The 20428-nt window shown below is 37.0% G+C and overlaps 4 protein-coding genes across 4 annotated transcripts; 3 read left to right on the forward strand and 1 right to left on the reverse strand.

Moving 5' to 3' along the window:
• The first annotated feature begins 6288 nt into the window (after positions 1–6288).
• Positions 6289–8571, forward strand: LOC106326894 (senescence-specific cysteine protease SAG12). The gene is made up of 3 exons (XM_013764848.1): positions 6289–6800; positions 7249–7509; positions 8068–8571. The coding sequence occupies exons 1-3, from the start codon at positions 6347–6349 to the stop codon at positions 8391–8393; spliced, it is 1041 nt and encodes a 346-aa protein (XP_013620302.1). The 5' UTR covers positions 6289–6346; the 3' UTR covers positions 8394–8571.
• A 495-nt stretch (positions 8572–9066) lies between these two features.
• On the forward strand, positions 9067–12525 carry LOC106326892 (ubiquitin-like modifier-activating enzyme atg7). Its single transcript, XM_013764846.1, has 11 exons — positions 9067–9305; positions 9662–9879; positions 9950–10196; positions 10295–10392; positions 10470–10753; positions 10826–10970; positions 11045–11392; positions 11477–11638; positions 11726–11841; positions 11908–12070; positions 12151–12525. Exons 1-11 carry the CDS (start codon positions 9164–9166, stop codon positions 12316–12318), a joined length of 2091 nt encoding a protein of 696 aa, XP_013620300.1. The 5' UTR covers positions 9067–9163; the 3' UTR covers positions 12319–12525.
• Positions 12526–16438: 3913 nt separating this feature from the next.
• On the forward strand, positions 16439–18132 carry LOC106326893 (magnesium-chelatase subunit ChlI-2, chloroplastic). Its single transcript, XM_013764847.1, has 3 exons — positions 16439–16653; positions 16760–16875; positions 16978–18132. The coding sequence occupies exons 1-3, from the start codon at positions 16560–16562 to the stop codon at positions 18028–18030; spliced, it is 1263 nt and encodes a 420-aa protein (XP_013620301.1). The 5' UTR covers positions 16439–16559; the 3' UTR covers positions 18031–18132.
• On the reverse strand, positions 18098–19221 carry LOC106326896 (nudix hydrolase 11). Its single transcript, XM_013764849.1, has 4 exons — positions 18813–19221; positions 18598–18740; positions 18400–18519; positions 18098–18321 (listed from the first exon to the last, which is right to left on the reverse strand). Exons 1-4 carry the CDS (start codon positions 19006–19008, stop codon positions 18115–18117), a joined length of 666 nt encoding a protein of 221 aa, XP_013620303.1. The 5' UTR covers positions 19009–19221; the 3' UTR covers positions 18098–18114.
• Between the last annotated feature and the right edge of the window lie 1207 nt (positions 19222–20428).

A 20428-nucleotide genomic window follows, 5' to 3' on the forward strand; every position in this document is an offset into this window, starting at 1 on the left:
GTCACACATCCGTTTAGAACTCCAGAGTTAAGCGTGTTTGGGCTGGAGTAGTGAAAGGATAAGTGACCTATCTTGAAGTAATTCGCGATACCACGTGAGTGATGCCAAATCATAGAAAAATGTCATGTGGTGATTGCAGGGTCAGTAAACAATGATTTCGAGCCTTGAAAAAAATAACGGACCGACCGTCAGACTGGATGGGCCCCTCGGGCCGAGAGAGCGGGCGTGGGTGGCCCATTAGCCGTGGGCGATCGGGGCGTTACAAGTGGTATCAGAGCTGGTTAGCCATCTCAGTTCTGACCTGAAAGGCGTCTTGAGACCTGTCGTGGACCGCAACGAGGACGTTGCGTTCTTTGAGAGGGGTTGAATTGTAACATCCCGTTATATACGGAAAGACTTAAGAGAATTGATTTGGCTACCTATGTCACCAAAGTTGACTTACCTTTTCTGTCACACATCCGTCTAGAACTCCAGAGTTAAGCGTGCTTGGGCTGGAGTAGTGAAAGGATGGGTGACCTATAGGGAAGTGATTCGCGATACCGTGCGAGTGAGGCCAAAAACACGGGGAAATGTCGGGTGGTGATTGCAGGATCAGTAAACAATGATTTCGAGCCTTTGAAAAATTAACGGACCGACCGTCAGACGGGATAGGGTCCTCGGGCCGAGAGAACGGGCGTGGGTGGCCCATTAGCCATGGGCGGTCGGGGCGTTACAGTGTGAGTTCTAAACGGTGCTATTGGTTCCAGGCTTTGGCCGAACCAAGTGGACAGTCTGCGGCTTCATAGTCGGACGGACGGACGGTTCGTTTAACCGGAGTGTTGTGTCGCAAGGTCTGATCGGTTGCAAGGCAATCCGGTTTGGGCTTAGGCCTTACTTGGTTGTATGGATCCAGGCCTTGGACCAGATTAGGTAAGAAGGTCCGTGAGCCTTTAACCGGACGGTTGGACGATTAGACGGGTCTATGGACGATCCGGCTATGGTTGGATTGAGATCGTTTGGGGTTGGCTTGGACTTAGTCTAAGGTTTAGCCGTTTGATCTATAGTTGTCTTGATAGAGGTTTATGATTAAGAACTTGAACCAAACCATACATTGCTAGAATCGATTGTTAGGCTATCTGATTGTACTTATGTGATGGATTGTGGTTTCAGGAAACGAGGCTGATCGTGGTAAAGCCAAGGAGCCGTGAAGACTCTATCAGTGAGAGGCTGTATGGTGTGTGGGTAGATCGTGTTAGGAATGAACTCATAATAGCTTATATAACTGATAAGACACATTGCAAGTTATGTATCGAATCTCATTTTATTTAATAACACAAACGATTTATCCTATGTTTCTGTATACTATCTGGTCGATTGTTTATGAACCTCATATGAGAATATGACTTAGTAAATAATAGACTTGAAAATGAATCAAACAAGCGAAAAATGTCTGAAGTAAGACTTTGAGTTCAGTTAGGTCGAAAGGCCAGGAACGGGTCTTACACGTTTGTATCAGAGCTTGCTTGATTCTAGGATAATTTGGGTTATGGTAGTTCACACGCGCAGCCAGCTGATTGAAGTCTCATGGTGAGGTATCACGATTTATTAGTCTAGAGATTGTTGTGTTTTCTTATGTTATGTTTCTGTACTAAAATTGTTTGGAATCCTTAGGCTGGAAAAAGCAAATCAGGAAGATCTCGGAAGATCACAGAAGAGTAAGGAAGCGGCTGGTCAGTCCAGTCAGGTAGCTGCGGATGGGACTAATCCGACCGGGTTACAAACCGATCCGGTTGTGGCTAACACCGGGGGTGAGTTACCGGCTGATCCGACTAACCCTACTGGGACACATCAGGGAAATGAGGAAGGTCAACAGCATCAGGAGCGTGAAGAGGAAGTAGAATCCTCAAATGCTAACCGTGATGGTGACCAACAAGAGGTAGCGGCCGACGGTACGGCTAACCAGGCCGCAGCACTGTCCATGAAGGACATGTTAGAGGCCATGAAGGTGATGGGTAACCAGGTGGTTGCTATGACTCAGCTGTTCACACTATTGGTGAACTCATCAGTTGGTCAAGCTACACTGGTGGCTACGGCTACACCTGTCGCCGATGGTCCAGCTGTGGAAACGGCAGAGGTGGTCGAGATCGATCCGCCTGTAAGGACCGTGAAGAAGGTGGACTATCTAAGTTTGTTGCAACACATATCTCGTCTAGGAACCAACACTTCTCAGGTAGTGTAAGTCGTCTACCGGAAGACTTACATGGAAATCGTCCGGATATAATTAAATATTTAAGTTTTATTTTTCAATTACAAAAGTAACCTGCAACGACCTATTTGGAAGTCGTCTAGTAAAAATTAAATATTTAATTTTTTTTTCTGCTGGAAGACTATGTGTAAGTCGTCTAGGAAAAGTCAAATTTCTGACGCAATCCGGTCAAATGGAAAACTAACATGTTTATCCTAGACGACTTACGGGGAAGTCTTCTCTAATTTTTTGAAAACAAGGAAAACCGGAAGACTTCCAGAGAAATTGTCTCTAAAAGACACATATAAAGTCAATTGCGAAACTAATCTATGCGTTGACCAGAAGACTTCCGTGTAAGTCTTCTTACACGGAAATCTTCTGACGGACAGATCTGGAAAAAAAATTGATTTTATAGCTTTAACTAGTGAGATAACTTGTTTAGCTTCTCCAACCACATAATACTTCACCACCAAAGCAACCTACTTCTTAATGACCACGAATCATGAGCTTGAATGGTTCTATGAACCTTAAAAAATTTAGAATCAAAATCTTGGGTGTTTTAGATGAATATAGAGAAAAAGTGAAAGAGATATTGTTTTTAGTTCATAAGAAATGAGATTGAAGGAGTCAAAATTGATTTTTAGGTCCATTAAGAGCTTCAAATTGGTTGTTTATGGTGGTTGGTTTATTGATGGCAATAACAAATGAAAGTTCTAAAAAAAATCATGGGTTAGTTTTATGTTTGACTTTGAGTTTTGAGTCATATTTGCAAAAATCTTTTTTTCATAGATAAAGATCTAAACATAACAGAGATTTTCAAACTTTTAATTTAAACATAATCAGTTTAGTTGAAAAATAAATGTGATCAAATCTTGATTTTTAAAATTTTGAAAATGGCGAATTGTGTGACAATTTTTTTTAAAAAATCCACAATTTGAATTTTTTTTAAATAACTAGGAGAAAATAAATGAGAGAAATTCCATATTGAGATTTTTAATATTAAAATTTGAATATTGTTTTAATAAAGATTATGGAAACTAAAAAATATGTAGCACCTTTAAGAATATCCCACCAAATTCTCATTAATCAGTAAATATTTTCAACATATATTTTACATAGTAATATATTTATTCATATATTATCAATGAAATCTAATAAACTTTCATAGTAATAAACATCAAAATACTCAGAATATTATATTATTATTAACTGGATACTAGCAAAGAATTTTATATAATAACAGTATTGATATATAGATTTATTATTAAAAATAAGTTTAAAATCTATTATTTGTCACATACAAGACAAATGGTATAAACATATTTAAGTCTTGGCATATAAATTGATAACAGAAAACCGAACTGAAACAACATAAAAAAAAACCCAAACCAAACCAATGTTCACAAATATTTTAATGGTTCCTATATCGTTGAAACAGAAAAACCGAAACCTAATCGAAACCAAACCGAGAATCGAATGGGTACCAAAATATCTTAAATACAATTTATATACTTTAAAATATTAATTATTTTTAGTTTTAAGATTATCAAATATTCTAAAAAAATACTACTTATGACCGAACAACCCAAAAGATGGATTACCCTATTACTTTTTATTTGAGATATTTAAAATTATCGTAATATCCCGATAGAACTGAATAAAACAAAAAAATATTCGAAATACTTAAATTTATTTAAGTTATCTGATATTGTATCCAACACAATCCAAAATGTGATTTTTACAGAAACTATTAAAAATTATACAAACGTAATCGAAAACCGAATTAAACTCAAATTTTACCAGGTTCCTAACGTTATTATCCGAACCAAACTAAAAACTAAAATAACCAAACCGAAACTAAACATAAATTCATAAATAACCAAACAGTTCATACATCTCTTGAACGGAATAAACCAAAATCACAACCGAATTGGCACAAATTGGAAAAAAAAAACTAGAACTGAACCTAAAACCGAACAACCAGGGATAAACATATTAGTGGACTGACGGGTTAGTAAAAGTTTTAATAAAATCTAGTAACGGTTTAAATTAGATAATATTACCCGGTGGACAAAAGTTTGGTCCAGTTTGTGCTTCGGGTTTAATAGTATTGATGAATTTCCGTACTCATCCGGCCAGTGATCATTCATTTTCTTATATCATCCCTAGCTGTAACTTTTTTTTTTTTTTGACATCCCCTAGCTGTAACTTATAAGCAATTGTATTGTATTTTATGGACAAAATAGAAAACTTCATAGAAATTCGAACAGATGAAATTGGTGAGAAACATAGTTGAAAAGGAAAGCAAATCATCATGATTTATCTACAAAAGGATACTTAGCGTAATCAAGTTCACTTGTTCTGAGTGATTATGATTCGATGATTTGATCCAGTTAGTTAATTTTGTCGAATCATTTTCTTCTTTCTTCGTTTAAACATTTAACTTGTACGAATGGTTCTCTTGTGAATGAACGGAATCTTTGAATTCAAATTAATTAATTAATAAGAAGACAAAATAAGATTCCATGTTTTGATAAGATTAATGATTTTGATGCATTAACGGCATATTTGAAACAAATACATTAATCAGCAAAACTGAGAATGTTGAACTACGAAAATTCCAGTTTCTAGTTGAAAAATAATGATCATAGAGAACATATTATAAAACCTCAGAAACGAACTATGGAGTAGAAATTGGTTAACTGTATTTAGCAAACAAAAAAGCGTTAACTGTTACCATAAACCCATTATTTTAATTTCTAAATTATGCAAGCTTCCAATCTTAGCCTTTTAAATAAAAAAGACGCTATGGACTTGGAATCAGATTGTGAACAACTTGTGGAACTAATTAACAGAGAAGAAGACTGACCAGCGATGGCAGTGGAGCTAGATGAGATTAAAGCCTATGCAACAAGATTTCTGGAGTTTTCGATATTTTTTATCCTTCGAGCTTTAAACGTCCGTGCAGATGGCCTTGCTAAAGGAGCTAGATCATGAGTCCTCAGGTTCCCCTCTGTAAACGGTTGTGCACCACGATGGCTAGTACCTAATACTGGTCATACGGATGCATAGGCCTGAGCGTTCGGGTACCCGTTGGCGTTCGGATCGGGTTTTTTGGATTTCAGTTCTTTTTTATAACACCTCTTAGGTCTCATTCTAGTAAATTTGCAAGTACGGGCCGGGTTCGGATATAACACATCGGGTTCGGGTCGGTTTTGTATCACATCATAAAACCCATAAAGTAATCATATATCATTCAGATTCAGGTTATATCGGATCGGTTCGGATATACCCGAAATAAAATCTAAAATTTAAAAATAAAACATAAGAAATATATATTTATTTATATATAATAAATTATTTAAGGTAGTTATTTAAATTTTAAATACTTATTGTTAGATAACATATAAAAATAAATATGAAATTGAATATTTGAAGTATATATTCATGTTTCATATAATTATATTGTATATTATTTTGGACATTCGGATCGGTTTCTTCGGATATTTTTTCGGTTTTCCGGGTTACCCGTTCGGGGTCGGTTAATAACACTTCGGGTTCAGATATGTTTTGTACCACCTTACAAGACCCATTCGGATATTTTTTAAATTTCGGACCGGATACGGATCGGGTTTTTTGGTTCGGGTTCGGTTCGGATTTCGAGTTACGGATATTATGCTGAGGCCTACGGATGCAAACCAGTAAGCTGGATTGATTTTTTCCATGTCAAAAAAAAAAAACAATTGCTAGTTTCCAACAAATATGTTTTCTGATGGTATTTTCAGGTTTTTGTAACAAATATAAATTTTAAATGTTTCCTTAATATTTGATTTTCAATTTTTATATCAATAAATATATTTGTCCAAATACCAATCAGTATCCAAGTTCGAGTATCGTTAAGCCTTGGGAGATTAAAGTCTAATAGGTTCGAGCCATGATGAGTTCTAGTTATCTACATAGATGTATAAGATGATCATTACTTGTAAACTAAAAATACTTTGTCATAATCACTTCATAGGAACATTACCAATAGTATCACACTTTTTTCACTATAAAACCCCACTGCAAAACCCTTTTGGAGTAATCAAACTAGTATCTAAATCCTTCAACTTTTCTAAAACAATGGCTTTAGAACACATCAAAATCTTTCTCATTGTCTCTCTAGTTTCATCATTCTGTTTCTCGACCACTCTTTCTCGTCTTCTCGACCATGAACTCATCATGCAAAAGAAGCACGACGAGTGGATGGCCGAACATGGACGTACTTACGCAGATATGAATGAGAAAAACAATCGCTACGTTGTGTTCAAACGCAACGTGGAACGCATTGAACGCTTAAACAACGTTCCCGCCGGAAGAACGTTTAAACTCGCGGTAAACCAGTTTGCTGATCTAACCAACGACGAGTTCCGTTCTATGTACACTGGTTACAAAGGAGACTCGGTCTTGTCTAGCCAAAGTCAAACAAAATCCACGTCGTTTAGGTACCAAAACGTTTCTTCTGGTGCTTTGCCGATTGCTGTTGATTGGAGGAAGAAAGGAGCTGTGACTCCTATCAAGAATCAAGGCAGTTGTGGTAAATATAATTCATAATCTTTATTCATGTATATAAATTAAAGAACTAAAGCAAGCTAAGATTTTGAACCGTTTTTGTTGTTGAAACTGAAAAGAAGTTGGTTTCCTTGTCCCAAACGATTTGATCACTTAATTTTGTACCGAATATAAACAAAATACAACCAAACCAATTACAAGTTCATTTTTAGTTATATGTATATACAAAATATAAATAGATTTCTGTATACTAAATTAAGAGAGAAAATTATTCTTATATATATTTTAAGTAGCTTCTATTCCAAAACCGGAGCTAATATGATTGAGGATTTTAAACCGAACTTAAAATTTCCAGCTATGAATGCTCAAAACCGAAAAAAACAAGAATATATAACCCAACCAGATCAAATAACCATCCCTAAGATAATTTTGCATGGGTGGTGAAACTAATTAACGAGGGAGTGTACGTGTAGGATGTTGTTGGGCGTTTTCAGCGGTTGCGGCTATAGAAGGAGCAACGCAGATAAAGAAAGGGAAACTTATTTCTTTGTCTGAACAACAGCTTGTAGACTGCGACACAAACGATTTTGGCTGCAGCGGCGGTCTAATGGATACTGCGTTTGAGCACATAATGGCCACTGGCGGATTAACCACTGAATCAAATTATCCTTATAAAGGCGAAGACGCCAATTGCAAGATCAAGAGCACTAAACCGTCAGCAGCTTCTATCACAGGTTTCACTTTTATTCTCTGATAAAAGTCATACAAAAGATTTGAAATGCACATAATAAACCCAAAGTTAATCAGACAAACTCTAAATAATTAAATATAAGAAAAAAATTGTTTATAGAGAATACCAAACCAAACCGAATATAACAAATCATCATACATAACCACACCAACTTTCAAAATTCGATCAGAATTCTCACAACTGAGTATACAAAACAAGATCAGTCCTGAGATTTTGGGAGTTGCATATAATTGGGTACGAATTCCAATAATTTTTACACAATTTGTTTATATATATATATTAATTCTTTAAATTTTGGGGTCTCTACACAAACACAATGTTTCATTTATCCCATGTTCGGTCATGACCAACCAATATATTTGTATTAGATCATAATTTTCAAGCGAGTAATTAAACCAAACCAAATCAAATGAGCAAATGTTCATCCTTAGGTTGCTAGTTATTCTTTGTTTTTTCTATAAAAAAAAAGGAGAAAAAGAAATAGATACTGGTACAGTGGTACTCATGCTTTGAATTCTAATCATTTGTTCACGAATAATAGGCTATGAGGATGTCCCTGTTAACGACGAGAATGCTCTAATGAAGGCAGTGGCACACCAACCGGTTAGCGTTGGAATAGAAGGAGGTGGTTTTGATTTCCAATTCTACTCGTCCGGTGTGTTTACCGGAGAGTGCACAACGTATCTTGATCACGCGGTGACTGCCGTAGGATACAGCCAATCTTCCGCCGGATCAAAGTATTGGATCATCAAAAACTCATGGGGAACAAAATGGGGAGAAGGTGGATACATGAGGATTAAAAAAGATATCAAGGATAAAGAAGGATTATGTGGTCTTGCCATGAAGGCTTCTTACCCAACTATATGAAAAACCGGTTCAATACCCGGTCAAGGTTAAAATGTGTATATGTGTGGGTTTTATGTCTTAAAATGGTGATATGAATAGTTTGTATGGGTGTCACAAAAAAAAAAAAGAATAGTTTGTATGGTTATAATTAAAGACTGTTGTATGTAATCTGTGAAAAAGGTAAGGATGCAAAAGATTTAATAAGTTCAGATTGTTTATTTCAAATTTAGTCACGTAAGTTCGATATCAATGAATCTTGACGATGATAGCTAGGTGTAACTTCAAACAAGTAGGCAAAATAATATGAAAAACGGATGATAAGTAAAGATTTCATTTAATGCCTAAAGCAATAGGATGTGAAAAGGGATGTAGTGGATTAGTCTATTGCTTGTGATAATCGCATTTTGTTCATCGTTCACGACACGCTTTGGTTCCTCATAGCCACAAGTCCGATTCAGGGCTTGATTGACAGGTCTTTGTAGAGTTTTTCACATTTTCTTTTTAAAAGACCAAATCTCTTCCAATCATATTTACTAAGATTATTAGAAACTACATATTTTTGTTCTTCTGATTTAGCTTTAGAGAACAAAAACTTAAAAGATTTTAATATCTTAAGTGAGAAATAAACCGGTTTTTGGTATTTTTGTTAAAAGTAAACCGGTTTTGGGTTGCTTCGATTAAAAGCGGACCGTGATTGACTGACCATCTGTTCCTTGCACGACTCCTCTTTCTTCTTTCCTACAACAGCCATTGACTCTCGTCGAATTGCAAAGAGATTAAAAGATTCGGCCATGGACGAGAGAGAATCTCCACCGACGATGATACTTCAATTCGCTCCATTGAACAGCTCCGTCGACGAAGGTTTCTGGCACAGCTTTTCCTCTTTGAAACTCGATAAGCTCGGAATCGACGATTCTCCGATCTCCATCACCGGTACGACCAATCCCCACAACATCGATTCCAATATAGAGAACTCTATAATTCGATGCATTCACATTGATTTCAGCGATCCCTTTAGGTTGTTAGAGAACAAACAACAAAAGTTGACAACTTTATATAGCTCATGTTTGGTTTGCTCTAATCACCATTATACACGTCGAAACTGTTTATAGATTCATCTTCACGAAGTTTTGAATCGATAAACTTTGAATAAAGTTTAAAACTTTATGTAACTCATGTGGGATTGAAACTATGTATCACGAGTTGGTTTTATCAGATTCTCTTGTATTTGCCTTTGGAGATTAAATGTGCTGAGGTATTTTTGTTTCTTTGGATTGTGGAACTTGCAGGTTTCTATGCACCGTGTTCTCATCCACAAGTCTCAAACCATCTGACTCTTCTTTCGGAGTCATTGCCTTCTTCTTCAGATGAACAGTCACCGACCGAGAGTACTATTCTTGGGAATAGGAACAAGTGTCCTGTTCCAGGGACTCTCTACAACACCAACACCGTCGAAAGCTTTACTAAACTCGACAAACAAAGCTTGTTAAAAGCAGAAGCAAACAAGGTATGTATGAGTTTTGACTGTTGTTTTTCCAACAGAATATATCTAACTAAAACTGTTTGGTGAGTTTCAGATTTGGGAAGATATTCAATCGGGAAAGGCTCTCGAGGACTGTGCTTTGTTATCTAGATTCCTCGTTATCTCGTTCGCTGACCTTAAGAAGTGGAGTTTCCGTTATTGGTTTGCGTTCCCTGCACTTGTGCTTGATCCTCCTGCAAGCTTGGTTGAGTTAAAGCCAGCTTCGGAGTATTTTACTTCAGAAGATGCAGAATCAGTATCTGCTGCGTGTAATGAGTGGCGTGACTCAAGTTTAACAACTGGTAATCAACATTCTCGTTCTACTTTGTTTATTCTTGTTATTCCCATTCAACAAGTGGTAGCTGAAAACGTTTGTTACTTCTCTGTATTATGCTATTAGATGTTCCATTCTTTTTGGTTTCGGTTTCTTCTGATGATTCAAAAGCTACCATCAGACATCTTAAAGACTGGGAAGCCTGCCAAGGTGATCATCATAAGGTATGTGCGAACTCATTTCTTTCAAAAGCGTTAGAACCAATTAAAAACTTCACCTTGAGCAACCTCTCTTCCTGCAGTTGCTTTTCGGTTTCTATGACCCGTGTCACCTTCCTAGTAACCCTGGCTGGCCACTTCGGAATTATCTAGCACTTATTCGCTCAAAGTGGAACCTCGAGACTGTTTGGTTCTTCTGCTACAGAGAGAGCCGCGGTTTCGCTGACATGAGCCTTTCTCTTGTTGGTCAAGCCTCCATTACACTCTCATCTGATTCATCTGTACCTAACTCAGTGGGATGGGAGCTTAACAAAGGAAAACGAGCTCCCAGATCCATCAGCCTTGCTAACTCCATGGATCCAACCAGGTACATGTTTGCTCTCTGTCAATGCTTTAGATAACCAAATAGATAAGATCTGATTAACGATCCTTTTCGCAGGTTGGCTGTTTCTGCTTGTGATTTAAACTTGAAGTTAATGAGATGGCGTGCGTTACCGTCTCTAGACTTAAACGTTCTGTCCTCTGTCAAATGCCTTCTTCTTGGAGCTGGTACATTGGGTTGCCAAGTTGCTCGTACTCTTATGGTAATGCATCAACGAGAATGCTGACACTAAACAATCTCACAAACTCACTTACACCTCTATCCTTTTCCGTTTAGGGTTGGGGGATCCGCAACATAACCTTTGTTGACTACGGCAAAGTAGCTATGTCTAATCCAGTCAGACAATCTCTCTACACGTTTGAAGACTGTGTTGGTCGTGGCGAGTTCAAAGCCGTTGCTGCTGTTAAAAGCCTTAAACAGATCTTTCCAGCAGTGGAATCTAGTGGAGTTGTTATGGCTATACCGATGCCTGGACATCCCATCTCTAGCCAAGAAGAAGAATCTGTTCTCGGTGATTGCAAACGCCTTCGTGATTTGATTGAGTCTCATGATGCAGTGTTCTTGTTGACTGATACAAGAGAAAGCAGGTGGCTACCTTCTCTTCTTTGTGCTAACGCTAATAAGGTAACAACATTTAACTCTGATTCTTTCTTTTCTTGTTTTCTTGTTATACAAGTAACACAAACTGTTTTGATTTTGAATTTTCAGATTGCTATAAACGCGGCTTTGGGTTTCGACAGCTACATGGTAATGCGCCATGGTGCTGGCCCCAACTCGTTGTCTGATGATATGCAGAATCTTGATATTAACAAGACAGGAAGACAGAGACTTGGTTGTTATTTCTGTAACGACGTTGTTGCACCTCAAGATGTAATAGTTCTTGGTTTAGACTTTGTTTTATGTTACCTAAAGCTTTTGCTTGTGGTGAACTTATTTTTTTGTTTTTACATTTTGCAGTCAATGACTGATCGGACACTGGACCAGCAATGCACTGTTACACGCCCAGGGCTAGCTCCTATTGCAGGAGCTTTAGCCGTTGAACTCTTAGTCGGAGTTCTACAACACCCACTTGGGTAAGTCTTTTGAAAGTCTGACTCAGTCCACAGGCTTGTCTTCTTACATGTGTTTTTCTTTTATAGTATCTATGCAAAAGGAGACAACTCGAGTTCGAGTAATGGAGGAAACTCCGATGAATCACCTCTCGGGATCTTACCTCATCAGATTAGAGGATCAGTTTCTCAGTTCTCACAGATCACACTGCTCGGACAAGCCTCCAACAGCTGCACAGCTTGTTCTGAAACTGTAAGTCTCTACATGAGATCTTTCTTTACAAAACGTGGCTTGCACGGTTTCTTATGGATGTTAAATTACGCGTGTTTCAGGTGGTGTCAGAGTATAGAGAAAAAGGAAACAGTTTCATACTTGAAGCTATTAACCATCCTACATACCTGGAGGATCTTACCGGTTTAACCGAGCTTAAGAAAGCTGCTAATTCGTTTAGCCTCGATTGGGAAGACGATGGTGATGACGATGAAGCTGTAGATATGTAATAAGTCATTTTCATTACAGGTTTTATGAATCATAAGATGGCTCGGATATGGTGGTCATGTTGTATTCTTGATAATCACAAGTGACTTGACCATCATTTTCGAAGTTAGTTTAATATCATTCGCTAATAAACATGCAGTTAGTTGTCATTCATAGCAAGTGTTGATTCAAGTCTTATTATTATCAAATAAAATTATTTTATTTCTTTATCATGTAGAGTTCTTCCGATTTAAACAGATTAAATTTTTTTCAAACAATTATAATTAGATGTTCAGTTATAAAAGATAACATGTTGAAAAATTAAACCAAGATACACACAATGTATAACATAACATTGAATACAAATAGACTTATACCACCAATCTCAAAAAACTTTTAGGCTTTGAATATCGAGAATGAAGAGGAACACTAATTATAAATGTTTGGAATATGTTTTCTTTTTCATTCCTCTTCATCCATTTGTTTGTAGAGAATTATAGAATAAACCTATTTCTTATTAATTTTGATAATGAACTATCATTTTTGTCATTCCTAAAATTTTATTCTTATTCATTATTTTTTTATCCATTCCTATTGTTCCTATGATGGTTACTAGTCAGACCCTTATAGTTGGATCATTTATAAAGTAATAATATGTTACAAAATCAGACCAAGAAACGCACTACATAACACTGCATGTATTAAAATGTCCAAAGTTAGTTTTTTTGTGTAGTTAAAAGGAAAAAAACTTATTGCCGTTTTGTAAAACGCATCGTATTAGTTGCTAGATAATTCAATATTTGAACCATTTTGGTAAAAATATGGGATCGCCGGATCGCCAAAAGGTATGTTTATTCACCCTATTAACAACTGCTATAGAGTAAAAAATAACTGAACCTTGTTAACGTGAGCTTTCACTTTCACATATAGTGTGATGGTCACCCATTCTGTTTATTAACCCGACACGACCACATGACGTAATCCTCCATACTTTGTAACATATGGGTCTTTGTAACAGTAGGAGTTGGTACGAAAATCTACTTTTTTTTTTTTATGATGTCTTGTTCCTAGTTACCATACTCCGCTGCCACAACCCGTTGAATCAGTTCACTTAACATATCATATATAATGTATCTAAGATGCAAAGAAAATAGCACGTTATGAATATGTTCATTTCAAAAACTCTCTATCAAAGCCTCTAAAAAGAAAGATGTATGTAACGGAGCTTGAAGACCCTTGAGAGCAGGACTTGAAGAAGTCCCAATGACCTGAGAAAGATGCGACTGAGCTGGAAGCACCCATTGTCATCAATTTCAGAGACATTTTCTTCTTCGTTCAGGTACCTAATCACCATTCTCATCGACGGCAAGACATTGATCTTTTATGGCAACAAAGCAATCCAACCGTAAGAGCTAGCCTTGCCTGTTCATTGTCGTAACATGAGTCAATTCTCCGGTCAACTGCATGGAGAATCTCTCCACTTGTGTTTAATTCCATGACCCAATTTGGTAAGGTGAAGTTTATGTATTTGGTAGGTTTCTTCCCCGACACTATCTCTAACAGAAAAACGCCAAACGCGTAAAGATCCGAAGCGGTCTGGTTCCAACAATACTTAAGATGTATAAAGCTGAAGCATCATTGTTGTCTGAACCAGACAGCCTCAGACGTTTACACACTTGGCGCGTTGCTGTCAGAGATTGTCTCGAGAAGCAAAACCTACCGATTACCTAAGTTTCACCTTACCCAATTGGGTTATGGAACTGAATGCAAGCAGTGAGATAATCCATGCGGGTGATAGGAGACTTGGATCTTGTTACGACAGTGGAGAGACTAGGCTAGCTATCACAGTCAGATAGCTTTGCTGCCATCAAAGACTTGTTTCTCGGCCGTCCATGAGAACGGTGATTAGGTACTTGAACAGAGAAGAAAATGTCCCTGACAATTGGGGTTTTTCAGATTCGTCCATATATGGGTGATTTAAGGTCAGATAGGCCTTCAGTCGCATCTTCCCCGAGGACTTCTTCAAGTTCTGGTCTCACTGGATAATACTGATGTATTCACACATCATCTACCACACTGAGTTCATTTTTGTTGGAACTTGTAAGCAATAGTCATATACGAGTACTTTATCGTTGGCTATAGATCGTTTTACGGGCATGGATCTTGTTTCTATATATTGTACCAAATACTACGAATGCTCAATAATATTTTTCTGCTTTCGTGATTTAGTCAGAAATGATCCATCTTGGAGTGAAAAATGAGACAGAAAGTCGAGGTACAATTACTGATAAGAACATAGAATACTGAAAATGAAAGAGCAATAACTTTTTGTGTGTATATTGAAAATGGAAGATCGGTAATTTTGAGAAGAAGAACACCAACAAACCAGTATGATGAACACCAATATCATGAATCTCTAGCTATATAGAACATATCATTATAAAGGAGATCAAATTTGAGGAGAACAAATTCAAGGCCTACATGTTTAATCTTAGAGTGAACTTTTAAAGACCAAACACCACCCACCATTTTACTAGTATTATCAATATTATTAAAATCTATATTATCTATATTATTAAAATTGAAATGCATTTTTATACTCTTTGGAAACATGGATAACATGATAAATGAGAATTGTTTGAAAACATGGATAGCAGATTAAATATTTTTTTTTATTTACACATTTAGCCATTGCATTCATAATAAATTAAGTACTTTTTTTTTATTTCTTTTTATTTACAAATTATGTCACTGCATTTAAAATCAATTTAAATTAATTAATTACAATGGTTGTTGTTTCTTTGTGGTGAAAATAAAAACACAAACTTAAATATATAGTACATATTATTTTAAAAAATTAAATATACTATTACCTTATTTAGTTTAGTAAAATATAAAAATTTAGAGAGTTCAATTTTCAAGAAAACAACATATCATAAATTAATAATTATTCATAGAAGACTAATGCAAAAATTAAAAAATTTAGTATGGTGTTTCATTTTAAAATAAATTAACAAAAAAAAAACAACATGTTTATAAATGAATAGTACAATTACATCAAATTGGATCAAGTTATAATTTTTTTAGTATATGTACAAATAAAAAGTTATTATCAAACATCTATATAATAAAATAATATATTTTACTCTATATGTAAATTATAAAACATAAAAAATATACATGATATTTGTTTATAAAACCAACGGTTTATGAGTTTACGTTGAACACAAGTTAAATCAAACATTCGTGCGGGGACGCGGGTTAAGTTCTAGTTAATTTATTATAATTAGGCATAGATGTCCGATTTCTGATTTGGTTCCAGTTCAACTTTTTTAGTTTTCATTTTTTTTTGTTCTAGAAATATATGAAATGTTTGATTATTTATGAAATTTAGTTCGGTTGTTTTGGTTTATGATTTAGTTCATGTAACAATTTGTTACATTAGGAACCACGCCAAATTCTGACAAATGTTGGTTCTAGTTTGGTTCTGGTTTCGGATAATTCTAATAATTTTTTTTCGTTTTTAAGATCAAATATTATATAATTCGGATAAATTTAAATATTGCATATAAAATAATTCAGTTATTTCTGGTAATTAAGATTTAAAATTTTCAAATACAAAAAATATTTGGATAATTCTGATTTTCAGGTATTTCAGTTTTATAAAACTAAATATAATTAATAATTTAAAATATAAAATATATTTTAGTATTCAAATACTTCTTTGGTTCTCAGTTAATTTCCGGTTTGATTTCGCTTTTTTTGTTTCAAAAATATTGATACCACTCAGATATTTGTTAATATCAGTTTGGTTTTTTCCGATTTTGTCAACTTTGAGGTGTTTAGTTAAACATTAATATATACTCCCTTTATTCTGCTAAGATAAGTGATTAAAAAAATATCTTACATAGATAGATTTTTCAAGTTTCTTACGAAGAAATTGTCATTTCCTTTTTAATAAAATATATTTAAATTTATTAAAGCTGTTGTAAAAAATACTGGAAATTAATTATAAAATGATATATTTATAATTAATTTATAATATTAATTTAATATATTTTCTTAATACATGTGAAAAGAAATATCAATATTTAAAGAATGGGGTTAGTATTTTCTTTAAAAAAATGTTTTTGGCACTTTTAATCGTATTTTCGATCTCTACCGGGAAACTCCACTACTACCCATCAATCTCCTTATCCAAAACAGAAAACGAATGCTGGAAGAGAAAGTAACGAAACCAGAGAGCTTTAGAGCTCACTAAACAATGGTCTCTCTTCTCGGAACATCTTCTTCCTCAATCTTGTCTTGCCCTCGTCTTTCTTCAACACCTTTAACATCCGCTCTCTGCTTCCGACCAGGTTCCAATCTTCCCTATAAACCTCCCTTAAATTCATCATTGTTACATGTTCAAGCCCTTCAATTTCTAGCAGTAAAGTTTGATTGTGTGTGTTCTTATTTTTGCAGGTAACACTTTTGGAGGAAAGTTATACAGAAGAATACAATCAGAGACAAAGAAGAGCAGATCTCGTCACCATGTCTTGGTTACAAATGTCGCCACTGGGATCAACTCTATAGAACAAGTATGACTTTCTTAAACATCATATGTATTCATATAATAAAAAAGGATCAATCTTGGAATGATTTGTTGTGCTAATGACAATAGCTTTTTTGGGGTTTATTAGGCCAAAAAGATTGGTACAAAGGAAAGTGCAAGGCCAGTGTACCCCTTTGCCGCTATAGTTGGACAAGACGAGATGAAGCTATGCCTTTTATTAAACGTCATTGACCCTAAGATAGGTGGTGTGATGATCATGGGAGACAGAGGAACCGGTAAATCAACAACCGTTAGATCTTTAGTCGATCTGCTCCCCGAGATCACGGTCGTTGCAGGTGACCCCTACAACTCAGACCCTAAAGATCCTGAGTTTATGGGGAAGGAAGTAAGAGAGAGAGTTCAAAAAGGCGAAGAGCTTGACGTCATGGAGACAAAGATCAACATGGTTGATCTTCCTTTAGGTGCTACTGAAGATAGAGTCTGTGGAACCATCGATATCGAAAAGGCTTTAACCGAAGGCGTTAAGGCCTTTGAGCCAGGGCTATTAGCTAAAGCCAACAGAGGGATTCTTTACGTGGATGAGGTTAACCTCTTGGATGATCATTTGGTTGATGTGCTTCTTGATTCTGCTGCTTCTGGTTGGAACACTGTCGAAAGAGAAGGGATATCGATCTCTCACCCGGCTCGGTTTATCCTCATTGGCTCAGGGAATCCGGAGGAAGGAGAGCTTAGACCGCAGCTTCTCGATAGGTTTGGTATGCACGCGCAAGTAAGCACGGTTAGAGACGCTGAGCTGAGGGTCAAGATTGTGGAAGAGAGAGCTTGTTTTGATAGTAACCCAAAGGAGTTTCGAGAGTCGTATCTGGAGGAGCAGATGAAGCTTCAGGAGCAGATTACGAGCGCCAGAAGCAATCTCTCTGGAGTTGAGATCGATCAAGATTTGAAAGTGAAGATCTCGAGGGTCTGCGCCGAGCTTGACGTTGATGGATTGAGAGGTGATATTGTGACTAACAGAGCTGCGAGAGCGCTTGCTGCGCTTAAAGGAAGAGATCATGTGACGGCAGAAGATGTTGGTATCGTTATACCTAATTGCTTAAGACACCGTCTTAGGAAAGATCCTCTTGAGTCTATGGATTCGGGAATTGTCGTTACAGAGAAGTTCTACGAGGTGTTTAGCTAAAAGAGTAGAGACAACAAGATCTTTGAAATACATTTAATCACATGCTTTGTTTTCGATTATTACAAGAATACATTTCAAGAAACATCAGTTTGGTTGTTTCCAGAAGCTTGGCTTGAGTTCTTGAAACTCAGGAGATCTCTGATAAACAATGGAGGCAACTCTGATCAGAATACCAGCAGTGAGTGCCCATATAACAAAGTTTCTCTCTTTGTCTTCCACATAATAATCAAAGTAGTGAAGAAGATATCTTTCTCCTTCATGCTCTCGTTCCTCTGCTCTCCTGTTCTTGTCCTGTGTAAAATCCGAATAGAAACGCATTAAAGATCACTAAAACTTGATAGAGTTTATCCAAAAACATGGTCAGATTACCTTAAGGAACATCTCTAACGGAACATCGAAGATGTCTTCTACTTCAGCTGGATTTGGTAACTCTTTAAATGCTTTCTTGTCGCGTAGAAAACCGATAACCGGTACAACTGACATTCCCTTCTGCAAACACCCTCGAGGAGACTGATAGTTTAATAGCCAAGTAACTTGAATTTATATGTTTTGATTCAGTTTTTTTACCTTGTTAACAAATGGTTTAAGAACAGAAATGATTGTAACAAGAGAAGGATCTAAACCGATTTCTTCACGAGCTTCTCTCAACGCGGTAGCTATATCATCTGCATCTTCTTCGTCTCTTTTCCCTCCAGGCAATGCTACTTCTCCTGTAACCGTTTTCACACGTTAAGATTGAAGAAGATGAGATCTTTTTTTAATGCGAGAGATTTTGATCTTACCAGGATGAGAAGAGAGAGTGGAGGAGCGTTTGGTTAAGATAACACGTAGCTCGTTTCCATCTTCTCCTTGTTCTTGGTATATACAAACTAAGACAGCTGACGATTTTGCAGGAAAATGTTGAAGGAGATGATGAGATTTGTAATTTTGAAACCGTTGGATTAGAAATTGCAAAGAATCTGTTGGTTTTGAGGACATATTGGAACAGAGAGTTAAACACTTTGAGAATGTTTCTTTTTTTCTCGTGTTCTTCAGATCTGAATAAAGGGACTTGTTTTGATACAAGAATCAGATTTGTTAAAGGGTGGACAGCAAATATTTGGTAACATCCATGGCTCTTGGTTTAGGAGGTTCGATCCGATTAACAAGAATTGTTTAATCTCAAAAATATAAGAGAAGTTGGTTTAAAAGCATGTCTTTAAGAGATGGATTAACATGACCTAGCCCAGCAAGCTGGCCTAATCCCTCCACGAGGACCTTCGAATAACAGGACTTAGTTCAGCAAGCTGACCTAATTTATTTGGCTCGGCGAGTAGAGTCGTCATCTCGGCCCTAGAGTGTTTTTAGTCGTTGGCAAAGCCGACCAAAAGCACCCGGCTCAGAGGAACTCCACCCAAGCTCGTATACTCGGCCTCCCCGAACTAAGGTCCAAAGAAGATCGAAATTAGGGTATCAAGGAGAGGAAGCCTATAAAGGAAGAGAAATGAACAAAAAGAGGGGGATCGACACTTTACACACACATACACTGAGCGGCTAGATCTAGGGTTTTTAGTCTCTCTTTACTCCTAATCGCTCTGTATCTCTCCCGGCTTGCTCCTCGAGCTCCGGCTTGTTTCCTTGATCTCCTGTCACCCTTGTAACCCATTTAATCTATCTAATAAAACGTCTTTGGTCATCCCATTTCGAGTTCTTTCAACCTAGTCGACTGAATCCCGTACAAACAATTGTCACTAGACGACGAGAACGACGATACACCTATACTCAGAGATCTGAGAGATGTTCTCAAACGAAAGCTCGAGTCCGAAGACGACAATAGCTCCGAACACAGTGATCTCCAACTAACGCTGAGCGCAAGGAAGTCTCACCGTATCTCGACCGGTGATCCTGACCCCAAAAAACATCCGAAACGCCCCAACGGTGATCTTCGAGACAAACTCAACGCCGGCGCGTGCGATCTTCGCATACTTCTCAACCGCTCGAAGCCCATAGATCTCCGAAGACGGTTGGAACAAACTAAGACGCCAGACAACTCTACGCTATCGCCGAACGACGACAACGCATCAGCTAACCTGCGTACCTTCTTAAACTCCAAGCGAGTAAAAATAAGACAGCGACTAAATGTCATTATGGGCGGTTCTCCTCCCTGCGGAAATTTTGTTCGCTCTGTCAAGGATTACCACCGGCAAGTCGCGACTTCACAAAGGTAGCCAACTAGGTCGCCGAGTCATCCTCCGATAGCCTTCTCGCCTGATGACACTGCAGGGATTCATATCCCCCACAACGACCCTCTTCTTGTCGTTCTTGGAATTGGGGAGTACGACGTCACCAAAGTACTTATTGATACGGGGAGCTCCGTCGATCTCATCTTCCGAGGAACGCTGCAAAAGATGGGAGTGGA

This window comes from Brassica oleracea, chromosome C2 (assembly GCF_000695525.1).
Source record: "Brassica oleracea var. oleracea cultivar TO1000 chromosome C2, BOL, whole genome shotgun sequence".
NCBI classification, from domain to species: domain Eukaryota; kingdom Viridiplantae; phylum Streptophyta; class Magnoliopsida; order Brassicales; family Brassicaceae; genus Brassica; species Brassica oleracea.

What these genes read in the sequence shown, in the direction of transcription:
- LOC106326893 (XM_013764847.1), top strand. Translation starts at nt 16,560, where the DNA reads ATGGTCTCTCTTCTCGGAACATCTTCTTCCTCAATCTTGTCTTGCCCT. An exon ending in CGCTCTCTGCTTCCGACCAG is followed by an intron (nt 16,654 to 16,759) that starts GTTCCAATCTTC and finishes TTATTTTTGCAG; the next exon opens with GTAACACTTTTGGAGGAAAG. An exon ending in GGATCAACTCTATAGAACAA is followed by an intron (nt 16,876 to 16,977) that starts GTATGACTTTCT and finishes GGGGTTTATTAG; the next exon opens with GCCAAAAAGATTGGTACAAA.
- LOC106326892 (XM_013764846.1), top strand. Translation starts at nt 9,164, where the DNA reads ATGGACGAGAGAGAATCTCCACCGACGATGATACTTCAATTCGCTCCA. An exon ending in TTCTCCGATCTCCATCACCG is followed by an intron (nt 9,306 to 9,661) that starts GTACGACCAATC and finishes TGGAACTTGCAG; the next exon opens with GTTTCTATGCACCGTGTTCT. An exon ending in TGACTCAAGTTTAACAACTG is followed by an intron (nt 10,197 to 10,294) that starts GTAATCAACATT and finishes TTATGCTATTAG; the next exon opens with ATGTTCCATTCTTTTTGGTT.
- LOC106326894 (XM_013764848.1), top strand. Translation starts at nt 6,347, where the DNA reads ATGGCTTTAGAACACATCAAAATCTTTCTCATTGTCTCTCTAGTTTCA. An exon ending in CAAGAATCAAGGCAGTTGTG is followed by an intron (nt 6,801 to 7,248) that starts GTAAATATAATT and finishes GTGTACGTGTAG; the next exon opens with GATGTTGTTGGGCGTTTTCA. An exon ending in GTCAGCAGCTTCTATCACAG is followed by an intron (nt 7,510 to 8,067) that starts GTTTCACTTTTA and finishes CACGAATAATAG; the next exon opens with GCTATGAGGATGTCCCTGTT.
- LOC106326896 (XM_013764849.1), bottom strand. Translation starts at nt 19,008, where the DNA reads ATGTCCTCAAAACCAACAGATTCTTTGCAATTTCTAATCCAACGGTTT. An exon ending in CACTCTCTCTTCTCATCCTG is followed by an intron (nt 18,741 to 18,812) that starts GTAAGATCAAAA and finishes AAACGGTTACAG; the next exon opens with GAGAAGTAGCATTGCCTGGA. An exon ending in CGTTAGAGATGTTCCTTAAG is followed by an intron (nt 18,322 to 18,399) that starts GTAATCTGACCA and finishes GATTTTACACAG; the next exon opens with GACAAGAACAGGAGAGCAGA.